Source organism: Chelmon rostratus, chromosome 11 (genome assembly GCF_017976325.1).
Source record: "Chelmon rostratus isolate fCheRos1 chromosome 11, fCheRos1.pri, whole genome shotgun sequence".
Lineage (NCBI taxonomy): Eukaryota > Metazoa > Chordata > Actinopteri > Chaetodontiformes > Chaetodontidae > Chelmon > Chelmon rostratus.
Window position 1 is genome coordinate 6,623,386 of NC_055668.1, and position 21,838 is coordinate 6,645,223.

Consider the following 21,838-nt stretch of genomic DNA (forward strand, 5'->3'; position numbering starts at 1 on the left):
GAACAACTGTTGCATGAGGTTTATTGTCAAATCCATGAACAGAAAGTCTCCATGCCAGCATGTTGAACAGTTTGGTCCTTATATAAACTGGCAACTGGTGAAATGTATACTGACTCTAGAAGACGATGCATTACAAGAAATAATCCTCCAGACCTCATTACTTAATTTACATATTTAACAGGTTAAAAAATTCAATATTGTTGTAAACAGAGCAGCAACACTGTTAGGAACTCCAGAGCAGGCTGTGAATTTAAGGCAGAATAAAGTAATGATACACGCTGAGATGTTACTGTACGTCTTAACTGTGACCCATTGGTCCACTACAGGAAAATATATGCAAATCTTATCTGCAACTCAGTATGGTAAAAAAGTTGAACACGACATGAACTATTTATGGCATATGAAAAGCATCTTTATTACAAACTTCTTTTGTAAGTATCAAAAAGAAAAACAAAAGCCGACTCGTTTGTCTGAGTGATCACGGCTCGTTGCCGTTGACACACTTGTGCTGCTCCATCCGGCTCCTCCGCAGCGCGTCCATGTGTTTGGCTCTCAGCCAGCTGTCTCTGGACAGCGAGGTCTGTCCCAGGCTCAGGCACTGCAACCTGCCGACAGAGTCGCGGTCAGCCACGTCCCACTCCGACACATCTCAGCCCCAAGAAATGAACACTCCAAATACTGTGATGACTGCTTAGCATATCTGGCATTTTCACTGTTGCTCATAAGGACTTATTGTTGTGCTTATTTAACACGTTGACTGTTAAAAAAAGTGGATAGAAGCTTATATAAACTTTTTCACAGCCCACCTGGCCACAACGAGCATCCTGTGGAGGTCCTCTGCAGATACGCTCTGGGGGTCGTCCTTCCTCATATCTACAAAGTCTTCCTCAACTGACTGAGGACACCAGAAAAGGACAGCAATGCATAAAGATAACAGACTTCTCATTAACACAGACAAACACACTGGAGATCCAACGATACTGACTGAATAGTGGGATCTGGATCGGATACCATTATTCTAATAATAACAATTCAGTACATTTCTATCAATGTATTTATTTGTTTGTTTTGTTTTACACAGTTAGGAAAGCAATAATTAAGTCTAAACGGATTTCGCACACAAATAACAGAGTTCTCATGAAGTGCGTGAAAATGATTGCATGAAAAAACAACGAACCTGCAAGCAACCAGCTCCAAGTTATTATACCGATGTCCTTTTAACATGAACCTCCAGATGTGAATAAGACAGTTCTTGCCCCCTTTCACTCATTTCTGTGCCACTCAACTCAGATTGAAGATGACAGCGTGTCTCACCTTTGTCATTTCATCAGAGATGCTGTAGTCGAGCTGGCGGGCCACGCTCAGGTAGAGCCTGAACTTGTTCAGCTGTGGCGAAGCCTGCGGATGCATGTGGATGCTGCTGAGGTACTCCTCCATGTGGGCTGGGGTGACCTGGGACTGTAGGTGAATCTGACAGTCCGACTGTGGAGTGAGAGAAAGAGAAACATTGACACTGTGCCAGGGAAGAATTGTACATAGTAAAGCTAATTGCATTTCTAGTTCTTTTTCCACAGGTGTTGCTATGCAAAAGTAGACCCTGCCCGCCCTGTGCATGCATCATTTGGCATATTCTCAAACCTTCATGGCACGCCAGACAGGAGCAAAGCCTTGGCGAGCATCTGATCAGTTTGACCCCCCCCCCCAGCTGCTCATCAGCCGATAGTTACGCAGTGTCAACACAGACATCTACCCCTGACTTCTAATCAACCCTGGGAGTTGTTTACAGCGTGCTGCCCCTCGCTGCAGGACTAAGAGATGGCCGAGCCTGACGCCTCTCTCAGGATTGTTCCTGTGGCACACAGCTGCAGCCATGGCAACCTATTAGACCAACATACAGGAATAGCACACAGCACATTCCTCGGGTTGTTCGCAACAGAGCGAGACATGGGCTAAGGCTGCCGGCTGTAGGGGTTGCTGTGGCCGGCCAATGGCAGCTGAGACTGTGTGACGCCGGCTGGCAACAACCTCCAACGTCAGGCACGGCTCGGCCTCATGAGAGGCTGAACGAAACCTGACCCTCCCTGGCCATGCCGGGGATGGGTAGGGTAGGGTGGTGGGGGTGGTTCAGTGGTGGGTAGGGGTGAGTTTTCGCCCTGCGGTTGCACGCCTCATCCCTCTTTGTCCTCACCGGCAGCAGCGAGCGGCCCTCTGACGCGATGAGCACGTTAATATTGCAGGGGAATTCCATCTGGTGGTAGTTGAAGTCATAATCAACCTTCTGCCACGAGATCAGGTTCCCCAGGGCCGTGACGTTACGCACACCTACACGACAAAAACACACACAGATGAAGATCCAACCTGGTTAGCGTCAGCTCAGTCCAATCATACTGGCAGCGTGTGCAGGCTGCAGCGAGGGCATTAACTGCTTAGTTTATCCTCTCAGTGTCGTCCCCTCGTGGCTTCTAGAAGCCTCACCTGTTGTGTCCAGCTGTCCCTGCTCCAGCTGGGTTTCATCCAGGAAGAGGGAGGTGTTTCTGGCCAGCTGCAGAGCTCCACTCACTAGCCGATTGGCCACATAGTCCTTCTTAGGCACCAACCGCATCTGGTTCATGTTCTGGAGGCTCATGCCCAGATAGTACGACTGCAGGGGCGGAAAAAACATGTAGTGTCTTTCATTTCAACCGGACAAGTAAATAAATAAAAGTAGCAGTTATGGGGGATGCTAGGAGCGACATGGTTCACTCACAGAGGGCACGAGCTGCTGGATGATCTGGTAGAAGCGTTGAGTGTACGAGGCGGCAGCGGGGCAGCCGCTCAGGTTCAAGGTGAACTTGCCCAGCGGGAGAACATCCCGCCTCGTGTACCTACAAGAAAACCAGCCGCACAGTGAAATGAAAAAAAAAAAAAGCTTCTTTGGCTTCAGCATGAAGCAACAAAGCAGTTCCAGACTGAATTTCACGTACACGTTAGAAATGAGATGCAGAATGAGGTACTCGGCAGCCAGGGCGTCCCCCAGAAGGATGTGAGTGAAGTACGTGAGCAGCTCCGCCCTGACGGAGGCCATCTCACTCAGGGTCGAAGATAAAACTGAGGAAGGAGGACAAAGAGTTAAAATGAGTCCCCGTGGCTACTACAGGCATGTGTGCTTTAAAATCTTTACAGTGGAAAACATCGGCATGGACCTCGACTTGATGACCCCTTTCTTCTGCTTACTCACACAGCTGGAGGGCGACATTATGTCGCCTGTTTGTTTAAAACAGGGTTTTCAACAGCTCATGTTTTGCATTTTTGCTTGATAAATTATTCACCGATCTTCTCTTGACAGGCGACTCCATTAGCTGACATTGTACCAGAGCTAAATTTAATGTCTCTGCATTTCCATATGTAGACAGTACAAATAACAGCGAAAGCATCACAAGGCATAAAAAAGACCAGCTCTGTTCGCTGCCCAGCCTACAGATTGTAAAGCTGGGGTAGAGACACATGCACAAAGGAAAGCCCACATTTCTGGTCAGAGGGAGGAACACGCCTACTTCTAAACATTATGAAAGACTTGGATATCAGCAGGATTTTGAATATGCGCAAACATCTCAACGCTGACCTTTTGAAGAAGGTGGAGGAACTAATGACAGCCATGTCATTATTTATGTCATCGTGTTAATTTGAGTATGTAAGACTGCGTGTAAATGGGAATATTAGCGGAATATTTACTCACATTCATGTAAACAGTTTAGCAGGAATAGTGTCTTTTTGGAATAAGGGAAAAAGACTTAATATTTTGCACGTCTAAATGTGGTCGGAACACTGTGTAATACAGCAAGACGAGCTGGAGCTCGATTCTGAAACACTTTTCTGACTAAGCTGACATTTTCTCAACTTCTGTAGCAGTTCTGCTGGATTGATATTAGGAATTATGTGTAAACTCCAGGACAGGAACACATGGGGAGGATTTGTGGCCCTTCACAGGCTCTGAAAGTCTAATTCTGCTTGGTGCATATTTATAAAAAAAACCTGCATGAATACACACTAGCAGTTCCAAAAGTGTCATGCGCAGAAGGTGTCAAAGCAACCTGGCATCAAGTCTTATTTAACCCCACCTTCTGCTAATCTGATAAATTGTGGCTAAACTCATTTACGTCTGTGTAAAAAATGTTGGGCCTCTGACGGCAATCTGCAGCAGGCTTGCTAAATATTTCCCTACATCTCTACTGACAGTGTGATTGGTCAGGGTTTGAACAAAAAACTAGCTTGAAATATTCACGTGTCACGTGTTTATAGTCAGATACACACAGCAGAAAATTCTAAAATATCCATTTGGTCATCGAGAAACATTCATGCTTCATTCGTCCTTACAGGCACTGTTGTCCTCCAAGGTGGCAGACGGCAGCAGGGGGTTGTTGTGTGGCAGCGGCCTGGCGTAGAGCATGTGGAGGCGGGGAACGAGCGAGGCCGGCGGGCTGTGCACTCTCTGCTCCTCGGCCGTCTCCATGCTCTCGGCGGGGTCCAGGATTGACGAGGAGTCCCTGTGTGGACACCGCAAGAATGAGCGTCAAAACGCGCACCCCACCACCGGAGGGAAACCCTGCCTGGAAATGTGCCTTACTTCTCGTCGGCCAGAGCGCTGAGAGCAGGACTGACAGAGAGGATCCCGTAGACCTCCAGCGTGTCGTTCAGTTTGAAGCTGTCCCAGTCCTCATACACCTGCCAATGACACACACCTTTTAGCTTCTGTCCTGCACTCAGAGAGTCTGCCCACAATGGCAGCGTCGCCTCTGAAATCACCTCTTAGAACAAACGATTGAAGTGAGATTAATCATCCACAAATAACTCTTAAAAATCCAGGTTACAGCAAAATGAGGCCATAAGAAAAAAAAAAAGGTACCAAAGCCCACAACTAGACACATAACACACCTTGACAAGGCAGGAGGGGCCTTTCTCTCCCGGTAGAGGGAAGTTGAGGTCGAGATGGGAGGCAGATGCCGTCTGGCTGGAAGGAGCTTCTGTCTCCTGCCGCTTACAGTCACCATTGCCATGCTGGTCTGTGGGACTTTGAGGGCCTGCGGCGAGAGGGGGAGCAGTCTGCTTTATGTTTCTTTAATGTGTGACACAGCCTTCCTCTTTGACACTGTTTGGTTTGATGTGCACTTGTTTGCACATGAAAAGTTCAATAAAGATGAAGAGGAAACCAAACAAAAACTAATGTACTATGTATGTAACCAATTTATATCGCTGTGGGGAACAGGACAAAACACAAGACTCCTATCTGTTAAATCAGACAATGCTTGTGTTTTGCACTCAGCCACACATTTGTCCAGGTTTGTACCAGTGTGTGGTTCCCTCTGCTTCTGCGGCTGTGTGTCCATGTCGTCCATGTCGTCATCGTCTTCCTCGTAGCTGCGCTTCTGTCTGGTCGGCGCATACGAGGTGGAAGGAAGCACTCTCGCTTGGCTGGAGCCGGCATAGCTGTGCAGCAGAATTAAGGAAAGCTAGCGAGCAGCGTTCAAAAATACTTTCAACACGAGTTGGGCGCAGCAAGGAACACGTGAGAAAATGCTGGCTCTGTGCAGCGTTGCCATCAGGCAGGTAGGACATAATCTGGACAGGTGAGGATATCTCTTTCACCCAGGGATTTTCTCCAGGGATTGGCACACAGTAGAAAGTCTGTCTCTCTGCAGTCACGGTGTTTCTGGAGTTAAAATCCACCTGGAGATAAACACACAGCGCTATTAGCAAAGGTGAAGCTGAAGTGCGGTATTTATGGCTCCCCTGATTGATTCAGCAGTGGCAGACTTACCCCACATTCTGTCACATCTTTGTACTTCCCACATCGCAACACCTGGGGATAGCCAGACAGTAAAATAAATTGATAATATGACGACACATCATCAAATGCAAAAAACCAGGCACTGGACACACGTCAGGGTTGTACTTATGCAAATAGCTGCACAGTAGAGAACAAGGAAGCGCTTACTTTGGCCTTTGTAACTGGATCGACAGTCTCGTACACACCCATGTAAAACTCTGGATCGAACATGTCTTGGATTAAGCAACGAAACTTCACCAGGCTGTTGGGCTTCAGGTAGTGCAGAGGGACATCGTTCAGAGATGGGACCTGCACCGAAATGAAGCCGGTTGTCATTAACAAGTGAGCGTGCCGAAGCCGAAACATACATACAAGCATCTTTTGCATCTCTGAGGAATTTACACGCCAATAGGATACCAGAGCTACATTACCCAGGTATGAGCATCCTTGGCTTTCAGCTGATCTTTAAAGAATTCAACTGCCTTCGCCTCCCATCCAGATTTTGGATTGTTCTGGGAAGCAGCTAAAATAAAAAAAGCATAATGTTATTTATCATTTAAAGTAACAGGAACATAAATTGCTCATTATTATTAACCATTATTGGTCATATTTGTTCATTTTAACTTAGCTTTCATGAGATAAAAAAGGTGAATATGTAAGCATGAAATAATTAAAGCGGTGCCAGTGTGAATAAATTCCAACTATTTAACACTGATATTAGTTTGAGAGCCATCAAAATAATCTCACAGTGTCATCTGACCCAGTATTTGTTGTATATGTGTGATTTTTCCTCATATGGCTGTCAAAATAGCATAAAATATAAATCTGGCTGCAACTGACTCACATAAAACATATCAGTATTGTCCAAACTATTTATGAGAAGGAAAACTCCACATTGTTGACTTTTACAGAACATAACTGTCCATCCACAAGCACTTAAACATTACTGCTTGCGTTTGATGATGGAACTGTGTGTTTTTAAAGTAATGATCTCTGTCAGGTACCTGAAAATCCTTCATGTCCTGACAAAGAAATGACACCGATTTACACAACCTCTGAATGTTTAGGACATAAACGTTACATAAGTCTATATCTGACCCGAGTGAGTGGATCCAGAGAAGCAAATCTGAAACGAGTTCGAGACACTCTACGGAGCCAGGATGCACCATGTTGTGGATTTTCAGTGTGCACACAGGTCTTCATATCAAACCACACACCCGGCACTGCTTCTTGTGTTGAAGAGTAATACAGGTGTGGGTACAGGCTGCAGCGAAGCAGCGTTGGCAAGTAAAGCCCACATAAACATTAATGTCAAGAAACGTTTCTAAAGCATAGAAAAAGCACGGCTAATATAAAGCACAACTGATGAGCATGGTCGTTAGCATGGTACGTAGCCATCTAGCTAACGAGCTAGGTTCACGCGTTAACGTTAGCTGTCAACGAGTGAAGTTCCGGTGTATGTCTTACCAAACATCCCTTCAACAACATTGAGGGGGTTGTTGATCCAGTCATGGGTGGAAGGCATCATTGGCCAGTGACAAACTCCGGACGAATAGAAAATATAGCAACGTAAAATCTCTGTGAAAACACTTTGTTAACTTTCGCACACACAGGACAGCAGAAGTGAGGGCGGGAAATTTGCGTCACCAGTCGCAGAGTGGAGTTCGTTTGTTCTGTGTACAGGGACCAACCGGAGCACGGAGCTAACACATTGGGTGAATTACTTACTGTAGTGTACTGTACTTCACCACGCTGGGTTTGATTGGTTTTGATTTGATAAGATATTTATCCTTTACAGAAAATTACTCTCCGTTGAGAATATCGTTTTGCTATTTTAGCTCATTTGAAATGATAAAATGTCACATTGTAGGTAATGGAGTCCGCCTGTAGGCGGCAGCAGCGAGAGTGAGTGTTTATTATTTCTACAACCAACGAGCTGTGGTCAAGTTAACCTGCGTGGTTTTAGTAGATCTATAAACAGTTTGTGACGCGGTCTCGCCGTTTGTTAAGCTACTGTAGATGCTTTAGAGATCGGTAAAGCCCGTGAGTGCAGGAAAAAGCCGTTTGGAGAACTGAGCGTGTACTGCCTGCCTGCCCCGACAGTGGCTACGTGTAATTGTAGGGGAAAATGGCAGATAGGAGAAATAATAATGTCCTCAACACCAGTTCGAATTTACTGTTCAGCGGCGCCCCGGAGTTTAGTTTCAATTTGCCGTTCATGCCAGTGAGTCAGGCCACGGGTCCGGCGGTGTTGTCAGGAGGTGAGAGGAAATGCCTACTGTGGAAATGTCTAAACATTATCTCTGTCCTTAGCAGGCTAAGCTAGCTAGCTAAACGGGTTCCTGTGCTGCTGTCAGCTGTAATTTAGTGGAACAGAAGCAGAAAGCAACAGGCGTTTGTGAGAGAGGTTAGCCTAATAGACAGTGATGTGTTTTGTTCAGACTACCTGTCTGATGTGTTTGTGCATATGGAGGATGCTCAGAGACATATCAAAATGTTTTCTGTTAAGTCTCAGTCCACATCCTTCTGTCGTGAGTTAGCTGCTTTTAAAGCTAGTTTTAAAGTACCTTTTAAAACTCTGCTGGTAGAATAAGCTGTACTTTAAATGAAGCTGTATTTCCTCTTTCACAGCATCCTCAATCTCAGGTGTTTCTTCTAGTGAGTACTGATATACTGTCATATAGAGCTGAAATGATTGGCTGATTAATCAATTAGTTGGTAGAAAAGCAACAGAAAATCCATTATTGTAGTTGCTGAAATCATTTTCCAACTAAAAACTGGTTTCAGTTTGTCAAATGTGAGGATTTGCTGTTTCTTAGTGTTCTATCGTTGCAAATTGAATATATTTGGGTTTTAGATGCAAAGTCACAAATAAATGCGCTCAATGTTCAAATATAAACGCTTTACTCTGTTGTGACATATTAGATGACTCCACTGATGTTGGAGAAGAAGACAGCTTCCTCGGTCAGATCTCTGGGAACGGACCAGCCCCCTCGACATTCAGCTACTTCTCCAGCCCCGTAACCAGCAGTGACCCATTCGCATCCATCGGCCAGTCGCCATGCCCACCGTCGGCCCTCTCCGCAGCCCCGACAGCATCAGGCCCGGTTACTGTTCCCAGCAGTATCAGCGCAGCTCCCGCCCCACCTCCAGCCTCACAGATGAACCCCGCTCCTCCAGCGTTTGGCAGTGCAGTTTACCAGAGCCCCATGGGGCGTCACACGCCTCCACCCACCACAATGACCCCACCACCTCCCCAGATGCAGCTGCAGAGTCACAACCCGTACCGACACACCCCCACTAGCAGCAGAGCTAGTCCTTATATTCCAGCCCCGGAGATCCTGCCACCAACACACACACCTCAGCAGAATCCATACGCTCTCAGCTCTCCGCCACAGACATTCCCGCCGTCAGGACCCACATTCACAAAGGTGGATATAAACGATCGAGTGACTGTGTCAGATCTGTGTGTCAGATACTTGATTAGCTCGTGAAGTTAATGAAATGACTGTTCATAGCACCAGCTGCAGGCCTCAAATGCAATCATGATTAATGAAGAGGAATTTATAATCGGGATGTTTTTCTTCTCTCCTCAGCCTCCTCCCACGCAGATTCAAGCATCTCCACCTCCAGCCAGCACTGCTGGAGCGATAGTGCCTGCTGGTCCCATGATGCCATACAACTATAACATCTATGAGCCTGTTCAGCCTCACTGGTTCTACTGCAAGCAAGTGGAATCAAAGAGTGTCTGGCTTCCTTTCAGTATCATTGACTCACTTCACCTGGAGGAGACTTATAACTCAGGTATGATCCCACACTGCACCTGATAATCTGTCCTTGTTTATATCCAGAGAGGATAGAACACAGTGAACGTGTGAGCTGCTGTAATGTTTCTGTGGGCTTTTTGTTCTTCCAGTCCAACCAGACCCAGAAAATGTGATCGTACGTACAGATGGAGGACGTTATGACGTGCAGCTCTACGACCGCATACGGACTGCGGTCTACTGGGAGGAGGAGCCTACGGAGGTCCGCCGCTGCTCGTGGTTCTACAAAGGGGATGCGGATAGTCGCTTTATTCCTTACTCTGAGGAGTTCAGTGACAAGCTCGAGGTTTGTCTCACTGCTACATTTGATCAGAAACAGATGTGTTACTCAAATGTGTCACATTGACACTTCCAGCCACAAAAAATCAATTTATCATCCAGCTCTGCATCACCTCTAATGTGCAATATCTGCAGCATAAAACACTGTTTAACTTGTGTCTTTGACTTCAGGGAGAGTATAAGAAAGCTGTCTCTACCAACCAGTGGCACCGTAGACTGGAGTTCCCATCGGGGGAAACCATTGTCATGCACAATCCAAAGGTGAACCCTTATCTAATTAGTGTTAAGTGGTGGTCTTGTGATGATTAATCGGATTATCTTGATTTAATGCGGTCTATTTGCCTCTGTAGGTGATCGTGCAGTTTCAGCCCTCCTCCATGCCAGATGAATGGGGCACCACTCAGGACGGGCAGACCAGGCCCAGAGTGGTGAAGAGAGGGATTGATGATGACCACGATGAAGTGCCAGATGGTAGTCAAGTTCCTGTGTAGGCATGTGTGGGGACGAAAGCAACTTAAAACTCAGCTTGTCCCACTATGTCAATCATTGCTTATTGATGGCTTATTGATCCAACCAGAAAGCTCCGATAGCTTCAGAGTATTTTCAGAAAACTATAAAGTGAGATGAGTCACTCATTTTAAAAGACACTGGAGGGAGTGCCAGCCATCATAATTGGTTTTATGAGTAAAATTTAAGACAGAGATTCATTTTAATATCGCTGTAAATTTAATACAGCTGAGTTGTCGTTAAACAGAGTCCAGATTTTAGGCGCATGCTAATCTGTAAACAATAATGCAGGCAATAATTGATTGTAGTTCAGCGAGTAAAGTAAATTCCTGTGCACCTTTTCCAGGTGAGCTCCCCAAGGTGGATCATCTCGTGTTCATGGTCCACGGAATCGGTCCTGTGTGTGACCTGAGGTTTAGGAACATGGTCGAGTGCGGTGAGTGCCCCACAGTCATGCTGTTTGCCGGTATCAGCGTTCCCTCCGTGGTGATGTAAGTTAGGAAATAAACGGTTTCTGCTTTCAGTGGACGACTTCCGCAGCGTGTCACTGAAGCTGCTGCACAGTCACTTTAAGAAATCGATGGACGAGCACGCCATCAGCAGGGTGGAGTTCCTCCCTGTCCAGTGGCACACGGCTCTACATGGAGATGCCACAGGGGTGGACAGGTGAGGAGAGGCAGGTTCACACTGACTCGAAGTTTTCGATCGCAATCAATCCAGACACAAGGGGAAGTATTATGTTGGGATTGCAAAGGGAAACAGTAGGCACTTTGTTCAGATAAATGATAAACTGTAAATGTGTGGAACTGCTCCGTCACAATCACTGAAATTTTGTATGTGGATATGTCAGTGGATCCATTAGGATTAATTAATTATTTTTATAATTCTCTACTAATTGTACAAATACTTCTGTTTTCCTTATTGTCAACAAATCCTATAAAAAGACCAAAACCAACCAGCCTCAGTCTGTTCTCACCTCCCTGACATGTCTGTTTATTGCACTTGGGGCTGAGTTGTGCCACATGTAGATATTTAAAGGTCACAAAAATACATTTTCTTATTTTCTTCTGCGGATTAATACTTATGTAGCACTCTAGTGACAGTGTTTCCAACAACAGGATGTGGTTTGACTCAAAATAAACTAAAGTGTGTGTGTATGTGTTCGTGGTATTTAAGGAACATGTCACTCAGTGCAACATTGTGGCTCATTGATGTGTTTTTAATGGGTTTTGGACAACAATGGAGCTCTATGGCACAGAGGAAGAAGATATATCAGGCTTTGGATAGATAACACACGTCAGATGATCCATCCATCGATGGTTTTGGTCTTTTCATGGGATTTGTGAACAATAAGAAAAGTATCACCAGACCTATCCTGTGACAGACTTCCTTAACCAAAGACTTGTCTCTTGTTTCTCTTTGTAGGAGGATAAAGAAGATCACCTTGCCCAGCACTGGACGTTTACGTCACTTTACAAATGAGACTTTGTTAGATGTGCTTTTCTACAACAGTCCCACTTACTGCCAGACCATCATGGACACTGTTGCCCAAGAGATTAACAGACTTTATGCCCTGTTCATGAAGAGGAACCCAGACTACAGAGGAAGCATATCAGTGTCTGGACACAGCTTAGGTAATAAACCAGGTGGTTGGCTTCAACACCCCTGCCTTTGTTTTTCCCTGTGTCTCACCTGCACTGTGTTGTTTCTCATTTTGTATTTGCAGGTTCCCTGATTCTCTTTGACCTGCTGTCAAATCAGAAGAATGGCTCTCCTGCACTGGTGCCCATCATTCCCACTGCTAATGGAGACAGCAAACAGGTCATACACCAGTTCATTTACTTGCTTGGACATATACAGTACCATGTCACATGTAACATTATCCTGCTAATCAGCTAGAAAACAACAGATTCTGCAGTTAAAATACAATATTTTCAATTCTTTGGCATAGAGATGAGCATAATGGATCATTTAAAAAATTGTAAATTCTGCCTCTCACATCAGGTGACAGCCCCCATTACCCAGGGAAATAACGCCGTCACCCCTCCAGCTGTGGAAGAGGAGCCCAAAGAAGACGGGGAGGAGTTCGAGGATCTTTCTGCTGTGCTGGAACATCTCAGCTTGTCTGAGTACAAGAGTACCTTTGATGAGGAGAGGATTGACATAGAATCTTTTGTAAGAATAAAAGCCTCCTTTAAATGTCAAGTGTCAGCTAAAATTAGACAGCCCAGAGGGGTTTGTGGTCTACAAAAAGGCCAGCAGTGTAAAACATAACTACACTGGTTTGTTTGAGAAGTAGAGGAGGCCACTTTAAATGCTAGTGTGTTTAATCGCTCAAATCTAGAAAATAATGTGATAACAGCTCAGTCTGTTGATGTTGTTCACGTTTTTTTTTTAAGATGGTGGCGGCTGCTTCACTTTGTCCCCTTCCTCACGTTCTTTCAGCTCATGTGCACAATCGAGGACCTGAAAGAGATGGGAATCCCGCTGGGTCCCAGGAAAAAGATCGCCAAGTTTGTCAAAGAAAGAGTGAATAAGCAGGTAGGTTCGTCTCTGGAGCACCCGCGAGGCTTGCAAAGCGACGGTGACGACCAACACGCTGCTTGTGCCTCTCTGTGTTTCATGTCCGCAGGCCGCGCGTCAGGCAGCCCAGGAGAAGAAGGCCGAGGTCAAAGAGGTCAGTCAGGTCGAGGCGCCTCCACCAGAAGCTGGAGCTCCTCCTGATCCCTCTGTGAAGAAGCTCCCAGCGGGCAACACCGTCTCCTCCATCCACGTCAACTACAATTACTTTGAAGTTGGCACCGGACAGGTGAGCGTGCCTGAGGGATCATGTTGAAGCTGATTCTGAATCTGACTTGGCATTAGATAATAAATGTTTTGTTGGGCAGGTGTCGGTGGTCTACCACGCTCTGGATTTTGAGCCAGTGAATTTCTTTGCCTTGGGTTCTCCAATCGGCATGTTCCTGACCGTCAGAGGGCTGGAAAAGATCGAAGAGACGTACCAGCTGCCCACGTGCAAGGGATTCTTCAACATTTACCATCCGGTACACAGCTTTTGTAACCTGTACATCCTGAAGGAATCACTGCTAATCAAGCTACAAATGCTCCAAGTTACTTGCCTCCTTTTTGGCTTGTAGCATGTTTTTATTGTTACACACTGTTGAAGTGTGCAAAGGCATTTCATTTCATTCAGTCTCAGTCAGTTTATTCATCGTGATTTCCCTTTAACCCGACATGCCCACATGAGTTACTCTGTATGAAAACACAAACTAAGTAGCTAAAAGTGTAATCCATGTGTGATGAAAGCAGTAAAGCCGAGTCACTGTATGCATTACTATCCGATCATCGGTGATCCATGTTCTTTCAGCTGGACCCAGTGGCGTACAGGATTGAGCCCATGATATTACCAGACCTGGACTTGAAGCCTGTTTTGGTCCCACATCACAAAGGGAGGAAGAGGCTTCATCTCGGTACGACGCTCACTGATTATTTCCTCTGAAATCTCTGCTTGCGTCACCCCAGATGATTAGACCACTGTCGTCATTGAACTGTGATTTTTCTCTTGCTTTTGCAGGAAAATGTAAGCTGAAGCCCAAAAATGTTTTTTTGTGTCTCATTTTGAAGACTAATTATTAGCTGTCAATTTTTCTCTGCATACGTTGAAGTGCCAGGAATCACTCTTCATCAATCACTCTTTCATGCAGACGGATCTCTTTGTGTTTCAGAGCTGAAGGAGAGCCTCACCAGGATGGGCTCTGACCTGAAGCACGGTTTTATCAGCTCCCTTAAGAGCGCCTGGCAGACGCTCAACGACTTTGCTCGCGCTCACACGGCGTCTGCCCAGCTTCAGGCTGAGCTGGCCATCGTAGCCAATCAGATCGAAGAGCAGGAGAAGCAGGCGCAGGAGGGTGAGTTTCTGCGACTCTTCAGTCGGGTCATTTCTGAGTTCTGTTGAGATTTCTAAGTCTGTCGTGGTTTGCCTCAGAACACAAGGTCCCAGAGAGCCCTGAGCCACTGAAAGAAGAGGAGCCTCAGGTGAAGATGGGGATGCTGAACGGAGGGAACCGCATCGACTACGTCCTGCAGGAGAAGCCCATCGAGAGTTTCAACGAGTACCTGTTCGCCCTCCAGAGTCATCTCTGCTACTGGTACAGACAACTTCACTTCAGTCACGCTTTTTACCACGTTCACATGTTAACGATAAGCTTAAAATTGTATTTTTCGAACATTAATTTCTAAAAAGTAAGGATTTGCTGCTGTTCCTTGTCTCGCTGTAAAGTAAACTAAGTATCTTTAGGACCCAGAATTCAAAGCAGTTAAACAGAAGTCAGCCATCGTCTCTGCTTTTCCATCCTCTCTGAAGAAGACCTGTAGTTCAGTCACTTTGTTAGAGTCAAAGCCTTTATACTGACACTTGTGTTGTTTTGTAGGGAATCTGAAGACACAGCTCTGCTTCTTCTCAAAGAGATCTACAAGTCCATGGGGATCCATCCAGAACAGATAGCACATTAACACAATGAAGTCCCTGAGATGAAATCAAGTCTGAAACGTTCCCATTGGTTTTATTTCTTGTCAGTTCTCCAGGATTTTGATTATTCTTTTTTTTCCTCTTTTATTTTCTATTCATGTAGTTTATTGTATGCAGATGAATAATACAATTGTATTATGCCATTTGTCTTAAATTAAGAAGCATATAAATGAGCTTGTAGATTCAAAGACACTTGACAAGTTTGATATTAAATTTTTATAGTATAAATTATAGAACTGGTCAAGTTTACTGGAAATATGTATCATCAGATCAAATGCTAACAGCAGAAATATACACAGAAATATAGCAGCAGTCAACGCAGCCGTCTGTAAGTTTTATTTCATGGCCAAAATTTCAAAATAAATCATTTCCTTGCAGAGGTTCTTTGTTTGAATTGTTGTGTACTGCTGAGAGGAAGATATCTAACATTTCTCCTGCGGGTGAGGAGACTTAAAGACTATCTACAAAAAGCTGTAATATTTGCAAAAACGTTGATTAAAAATAATTACAGTACATGATGCAATGCAAGAAAAACCTGCTTCCATTGTGAGAAAATAAAGCACTTCTTGCCTGCTCTATGTAAGGTTTGGACAGGTGCGCTCACCAACATTACGCCTCTGACCTCTGAACTTTAACATCCTCTCTCAGTATGAGATGGAATAAAACCATCAGGCCTACAGCTGCTGACACGTCTTCAAAACAATCTCTTCAACACTTCATGTCACTATAAGCATGTAGGCACATACGACAAAAGTATTCAACTCACATGTATATTAATATTAGAAAAGTATTTACAAAGAGTGGCTGTAACATTCAATCTCAGTCCAGTATCAGGAATCATAGTGCTGTGAGCCATTCTCACCGGGCATATATGACAAATCTTACTTAAACAATAATACTGGTCCACGTAGACCTGATATCATAGCGCAGCATGCTATAAGCACATCTTTGCTCCTGGCTCTTTAGCTACTTAATCAACATGCTTCTCTGTTGAACTGATCACCTGGAACATGTCACCAGCAAAGGAAAATAGTGACTGATTGTCACATAAAACACAAAAAAGGGTCCCTTTTTTTTAAACCACATTGCTGAGTCTGAAAAAACCTAGAAATATAGTACTAACAGAAGATTATGGCTCCATACACAACTGCCAATATACTGTAAAGAGGTGAAAGAATAGAAATTGTTTTGCCTCAACTTGCAGACAGCTGGGAATGACTACAAACTAACTGATTCTTGTGGCATCGACTTGCATTTTTTTAAAGAAAGTGCATCTTATTTTTCTTTTTTGTCACCAGTAAATTAACTGTTACCTCTCTGTAACTGCTTCTTTTCTATTAAAAAGCCACCCTAAACATCGACGGCTGGTTGTATTTGACCTTGGTTTGATTCGTATTTGGAATGCAGAGATCATCCGAAATAGCTGAAATCTGCTGGCTGAGGTCACATTCAGCGGTTTGCGGTACTTCAGCGGCAGAGACGGTGAAAATGGTGCAGACACTGGTTGCAGGTCAGGTATTGTGTTGGAAGCAGGTAGGGTGGCTTAATGAGAGGTTATGTTTCCCCAGATAATAACAACATGCTCACTGAATTAATCTCAATATACGTCAACCAAAACCCAAGAGATATATTACTTGTTTTTACATGTGTACGTTTTCCTTCAGCAGGTGAAGAATTTACCGATTTGATCGCTTAGTCGTGTTTGATACTGCTGTAGCTCTTCAATAAGACTTTGTGAAGTTTCACATTGATTAATGTTCGTTTTCGTACATTCATTTGTCTACAGCTGTGCGGTGAAATGCAGGAGGATCCATGTAAACGTGTCTTTGCTGTAGTGCGTTAATGCCAGCACCTCACAGACTTGATGTTGGAATGACAGAGGCTCGCTCAGTCCTCTGTTTTGCTCTGAGTCTTGAAGGCCTGCTTGCGTAGGTGAGCCTCGATCTCCTCGCGGAACACCAACATGCCCAGGTGAGAGTGGGAGGCCTCGTTCATGGCTTTGGACTGGATGCACATGCGGTACTGCTCCGGCGTCAGCTCGTCGGCGCACTGCTTCTCGTGCCACAGGTGGAAAAGGCTGGACACTGGCGTCCGAGTCACTATCAGGTCGCTACGAAGATACTTCCTGTACAGGTGGACGTCTTCCACTCCCCAGCCTTTCACTTCAAGATCGAACCCACCTGGAGGGAAAAAATCAGTTTGCATGTTGTCAGCCAGCAGTGTCAGTTGTCAGAACATTAAATATCAATCAAGTGATCAGCGCTTACCAATATTAAGGAAATCGGAGCGATACTGACACGTCATTCCGAAGCCAAAATCTCTCCAGAATCCAGCATCTTTCTTGTGAATCTGTTTGAAAATAGATTGTTAATCACAGTAAAACTGAGAACGCCACATATTTTGTGGAACTGAAGTCAAACTTAAACATCATGTACGTAAATACTTTCGTCCCCCTCCATTCAAACGTGTGTGCCGCCTATTGTTCAGCTCACATTTCAGCTTCACTGTGCAGAACGATGTATGTGCAGAGACTGAAACTAGGAGACAGTTTTCACTTTCATCTGCTGAAGGAGGAAAGTTTTTATGTGCTCATCTGAGTTCAAGATGTGAACAGACAAGATCGCTTCCAAACAGATGCCTTTTATATCTTAAAACATGTCTGGAGGGGATCTTTAAAGAACACATACACAGTATTCAGAGCTAAATGTGAACTTTAGTCCTTACCAGTTGGAGATCAATGGGTGGAGCCAGCTCCAAATTTCCATAGACTATGGCAGGATTGTACAGACTGAACACCACTGGATAGAAGACTTTCTTATCTACAAAACAAAAAGTCAAGTACAACTTAGTATATCTGTGACACTCAATCTTTCAACACAAAGACTCATTAAGACTATTAATACAGTGAATCTGAGCAACGACATGTAAAAGCCTACTTGGAGCGGTGTGCAGGCGGCAGGTGTTCAGGAACTCCAGAGTGAAATGGATGTCAACGTCACAAAAGAACATTAATACGTCGCCCCTCTTCCAGGCGTGGGCTCCGATATCCAGACCCCGACCTCGTGAAAACTCCTCGTCAACTGGGATCAGAGTGTAATTGGAGAAGCTCTCCTCCCTAGAAAATCAACAAATGCAGCAGATTGAACCTCACGTGACGCATCACCCCCAAACCCAGCACAAGCATATCGAAAGCTCGCTCTCAGTGAAAGGACAGACCTTGACATTTTCTCCAAAGACGACGTCACCTCCTGTAGGCCCTCCTGCCCAAAATAAACCACCGTGAGATGCACTCGTCTGTCCTGCTGTATGCACACCTCCCTAAAAACATATGTCATATGAAATTAATATTGAACACTGATTTTATTGCACAACGGTGATGAAAACCGGACCAACATGTCTGCTGAGTGCACATCTGAAGTGAACATGCTGGGTCACGTCTAGCAGAAGTGGCAGTTTCTGGTTCTTTCTCACCTGAAGTTGTGTAAGAACTGCGAGAAGGTTTCTACTCGGCCCGCCAGCGGCACAATGATGTTAATAATCATTCCTGATGTTTCTACAGATGTGCTCCTGACTTTCATTAAGGGACCGAACGGCCTGAAGAGCGTGACGTGGCGGAAGCTGCTGGAATCCTCTTTGGCAAAGAAGAGCTCGTAAAGCGTCCCTTTGTCTCGCTCTGTCCTGTAAAGTCCTGCAGAATAAAACAAAATGAGAAACAACGGGACACTGACAGACCTGTCAGGTACAGTCATCATTCATTGGTCAGGTAGTGTAGATCTTACCTTCAGAGAAGTGCCCCTCTGTGTAGGTTAGTCTCTGCATCGGCATGTCTTCCTCCACGCCATCCTCCTCATCAGGGTTGTTGATGATGTCCAGCGCAGCCTCGATGACCTCCACCAGCTCGTCCCTGCGGTCTTTGCGGACAGGCTTCTCCTCTGGGTGCCGCGTCAGCCCCATTTCCAGCTGGTACACCTTGGACGAGGTGAAACTCTCAAAGGGCACCAGGGCATACTCGCTGGGGAGGCGTGCCCCCGTGTTGACCTCAGCCTTGTCGATCTGAGAGTGCAGGTACTCCAGCAGATCTCCCGGCTCTTGATCTTTAGCCTCTGTCAGGCCCTGCACCCCAGGAAGCTCCTTCTTGTCCTGCAGGAGCTTCAGCTTCTCACTCATTTCCTGCAGCTCCTGCTTGAGCTGGGCGATCTGGCGCTTGAGGCTGGCAGCTCGGTTGAGGTGGCGCTCCTCCTGCTCCTGCAGCAGGGCCTGGTAGTACTCCTTCCCGTAGCTCTCCCCTGCTAGGCCGGGCAGGACCAGGCTGACGTCTGCTGGAGGGGTGCACTCCAGCAGGTATGCGAACAGCAGCAGCACCAGCAGCAGGAAGAGGCTCAGGAAGAGCCAGCGGACCCGGCCCTGGAGCGGCAACCCGCGCCTGGGCATCACGCTCACATACAAGCTATAGCTGGCAAGTCTGCATTCCCTTTCCCCTCTGATCACATTACTTACAATACGCTTCTGCACACCATCTTGGAGGTTTGGAAGGGCGTTTATGTCATTTTACTGTGAAGGTCGTGCTTCTTGTTCACACATCTGTCCTGTGTAAATCCATGCGATGATCATCTGGGGACAATCACAGAAATCCACAATAAGACAAAAAATATTATTACACAATATACAGGCAGCCATTTGTGAGGACTTTTTAAAATGAACAGTTCTGGTTCAGAATAAAACACTAGGGATTATCAGATAATCAGACAATAACACTTTATAATACAACACTGTGTTACCATTCAAGCAACCCTAGTAATACTAATTAACCAACCTGCCAGTAACAACTTCATTCAGTCAATGAATAAAACATTTTTTTCTCTAGTATTATATCCGATATGTGTCCAACTTCTACGAGGGTTTGACATTTTCAAGATTTAATTTAACCCCGAAAAAGCAGAGAATTAGCTACACCTGTACAGCTAGCACACGGCAGCTAGCTCTCAGCTAAACAACAGCTCTGAGGAAAACTGGTGGGCGAGCTCCGCAGCAAGCTGCCGAACACACACTTCCGGTTGAACTGCTTCCTCGGCAAAATAAAAGCACAACGCTCTCAGAGCAGCTATGCCACAAACTGTCGTTGCAAAGAGTAAGCTTGTGGAATGAAAGGATGCAACGTGGGGACAGAAAATACCAAAAAAAACACAGGTTTCAAGTTTCTTTTTCCTGAATGTCTTGTCACTTATAAGAGATCTCACACAGAGCCAGACACTCTGAAGTTGTTATATATATATATATATATATATATACGTTTTGAACGGTTTCTTCAGTTCTGACTCCAGATCCAGTATCTCGCCCTGAGGAGCGTTTCTACCTCATCTTACCCACCACATACCAGGCACAATTGTTTCTTAAAGGTCACGCACAGCCAAACCTTCAGCTCCAGTCCCCCACACAAAAAGTAATGCTGTTTTTCTATCCTGACACCCCCGGTTTTCACCTGGCCTCACAGGTGTAAATCAGCTTCAAGACGGCTGTAATGAAAACCAGCTGAGTCCAAAGGGCCAGAGCTGGAAACCACAGTGCTGATGTGTCAAAAATGGTATTATTTATCAGTGTTTCTTTGTAGGCTTGAAAAGAGCAGATTTTTTTTCTTCAACACTTTCTTTTCTTGCCCAAAGTACACGCCACTGTTTTCTTTGTAGGTGCTACTTTTTGCTTTCCTCTTGAAAATGAGAGTTTAATGTCAGAAATCCAGCAGTTTAATGCTAAATTGCCAAAAAAGCAAATGTAAACACTTAATAAAACATTTTAAAGATCATAACTAATAACATAAAAATAATTACAATGGGGCCATTCTGCTGATTAAGTCTGAAGGTTTTAACCATTCAAAAAGAGGAACTAATAAGCTGAGAACTGCTTGTTGGACTATAATGATGCAGAATTCAACAGAGTTGGAGTTGTGGAGGGACCAAAACTCCAAAAGGGAAGTCATATTTTGCAAGATGTGTATGTTTTTCCCAAAGTCCAGTCATACAAACAGAGACAGACATTACAGAGCACAGAGTAAAGTCCACTTAATGAGAGAAACAAAGCCCAGCATATATGATGTCTGTAAGCTGTTCACACTAACCTATTACAGAGGATTTCTAGTAATATCAGTAACACCCAACATCAAGCTCTGCAGCTTGGTCACTTTTAAAGCCAGACAGATCACTTGCATGATCCACTCACGAAACACCCAAAATGGTTTGTGTGCAACAGCCTCGCATGAAAAAAGAATCTGAATCATCTGCTAGTCATAACGTTGACAATAAATAATAGACAGTTCCTGACAGTCTATGTCCAACACAACACAACACAACACAGGCTGACACCTACAGTACAAGTTTCTCTCTGACATGCTGCAGCTGCTCAGCACACAGCTCTATAAAGTGTGCAAAAACTCAGCACCACTGTCCCTCTGAGGACTGATTCCGTATATTTCGTCGTACACTTACTTTGTAAAATCCAAACCGGATGTTGGCGCGGTTCCTCATCTAGCTTCGCGACGTTCGGAGCTTCACTGCGCTTTCAGGTTATTTTATATCTGTTTATAAAAAGCTGCTCAGCAAATTTAATCAAGTGAAGATAGCTACTCACCTATTGCCGTCTTTGTCCATTTGTGCCCGGGCTTCCAGCCGCCGGTCCAGTGTAACGGCAGCGGCGGCAGGCAGCCTGTCTAACAAAATGCCACGGAGCAAAGAGAAAAGAGTGGGTCGTAATCTGCTTCCGGCCTACAACCAACCAATGAGAGCTTTTCTAACGAGTGTCGTCATCAAACACGCTGGAGCCCCTTGTTCATAATAATACCTAAATATGTTTAGTATTGATGTTATTATTATTATCATTGCAGAATAATGAAGAATATATCTTTTA

General features: G+C 45.0%; 3 protein-coding genes across 4 annotated transcripts; 1 reads left to right on the top strand and 2 right to left on the bottom strand.

Moving 5' to 3' along the window:
• Positions 1 to 4: 4 nt before the first annotated feature.
• LOC121613772 (minichromosome maintenance complex binding protein) lies at positions 5 to 7,441 on the bottom strand. The gene is made up of 16 exons (XM_041947394.1): positions 7,271 to 7,441; positions 6,235 to 6,326; positions 5,972 to 6,112; positions 5,795 to 5,836; positions 5,614 to 5,703; positions 5,324 to 5,465; positions 4,912 to 5,057; positions 4,604 to 4,701; positions 4,354 to 4,523; positions 2,964 to 3,087; positions 2,747 to 2,864; positions 2,476 to 2,641; positions 2,189 to 2,322; positions 1,315 to 1,482; positions 807 to 895; positions 5 to 605 (listed from the first exon to the last, which is right to left on the bottom strand). Exons 1-16 carry the CDS (start codon positions 7,329 to 7,331, stop codon positions 479 to 481), a joined length of 1,908 nt encoding a protein of 635 aa, XP_041803328.1. The 5' UTR covers positions 7,332 to 7,441; the 3' UTR covers positions 5 to 478.
• A 454-nt stretch (positions 7,442 to 7,895) lies between these two features.
• LOC121613820 (SEC23 interacting protein) lies at positions 7,896 to 15,318 on the top strand. The gene is made up of 18 exons (XM_041947472.1): positions 7,896 to 8,064; positions 8,729 to 9,234; positions 9,400 to 9,607; positions 9,720 to 9,913; positions 10,078 to 10,167; positions 10,257 to 10,377; positions 10,760 to 10,849; positions 10,938 to 11,079; positions 11,839 to 12,047; positions 12,140 to 12,234; positions 12,418 to 12,588; positions 12,859 to 12,954; positions 13,046 to 13,222; positions 13,302 to 13,457; positions 13,781 to 13,883; positions 14,139 to 14,321; positions 14,399 to 14,561; positions 14,844 to 15,318. Exons 1-18 carry the CDS (start codon positions 7,932 to 7,934, stop codon positions 14,923 to 14,925), a joined length of 2,919 nt encoding a protein of 972 aa, XP_041803406.1. The 5' UTR covers positions 7,896 to 7,931; the 3' UTR covers positions 14,926 to 15,318.
• Positions 15,263 to 21,674, bottom strand: csgalnact2 (chondroitin sulfate N-acetylgalactosaminyltransferase 2). Of its 2 annotated transcripts, none has more exons than XM_041947473.1 (8): positions 21,563 to 21,674; positions 18,721 to 19,552; positions 18,413 to 18,629; positions 18,158 to 18,259; positions 17,878 to 18,056; positions 17,666 to 17,760; positions 17,209 to 17,290; positions 15,263 to 17,121 (listed from the first exon to the last, which is right to left on the bottom strand). In XM_041947473.1, the coding sequence occupies exons 2-8, from the start codon at positions 19,370 to 19,372 to the stop codon at positions 16,829 to 16,831; spliced, it is 1,620 nt and encodes a 539-aa protein (XP_041803407.1). In that variant the 5' UTR covers positions 19,373 to 19,552; positions 21,563 to 21,674; the 3' UTR covers positions 15,263 to 16,828. The 2 variants fall into 2 exon arrangements, with proteins under 2 accessions (XP_041803407.1, XP_041803408.1); XM_041947474.1 differs by lacking the exon at positions 21,563 to 21,674 and adding an exon at positions 19,755 to 19,895.
• Positions 21,675 to 21,838: the final 164 nt, after the last annotated feature.

Coding starts and splice junctions, on each gene's coding strand:
- LOC121613772 (XM_041947394.1), bottom strand. CDS start 7,331: ATGATGCCTTCCACCCATGACTGGATCAACAACCCCCTCAATGTTGTT. Junction 2,323..2,475: donor GGGACAGCTGGACACAACAG/GTGAGGCTTCTA, acceptor TTTGTCGTGTAG/GTGTGCGTAACGTCACGGCC. Junction 1,483..2,188: donor AGGGCCGCTCGCTGCTGCCG/GTGAGGACAAAG, acceptor CTCACTCCACAG/TCGGACTGTCAGATTCACCT.
- LOC121613820 (XM_041947472.1), top strand. CDS start 7,932: ATGGCAGATAGGAGAAATAATAATGTCCTCAACACCAGTTCGAATTTA. Junction 12,048..12,139: donor AGTGTCTGGACACAGCTTAG/GTAATAAACCAG, acceptor TTGTATTTGCAG/GTTCCCTGATTCTCTTTGAC. Junction 14,322..14,398: donor GGAGAAGCAGGCGCAGGAGG/GTGAGTTTCTGC, acceptor GGTTTGCCTCAG/AACACAAGGTCCCAGAGAGC.
- csgalnact2 (XM_041947473.1), bottom strand. CDS start 19,372: ATGCCCAGGCGCGGGTTGCCGCTCCAGGGCCGGGTCCGCTGGCTCTTC. Junction 18,260..18,412: donor CAGTTCTTACACAACTTCAG/GTGAGAAAGAAC, acceptor ATATGTTTTTAG/GGAGGTGTGCATACAGCAGG. Junction 17,291..17,665: donor CACCCATTGATCTCCAACTG/GTAAGGACTAAA, acceptor ATTTTCAAACAG/ATTCACAAGAAAGATGCTGG.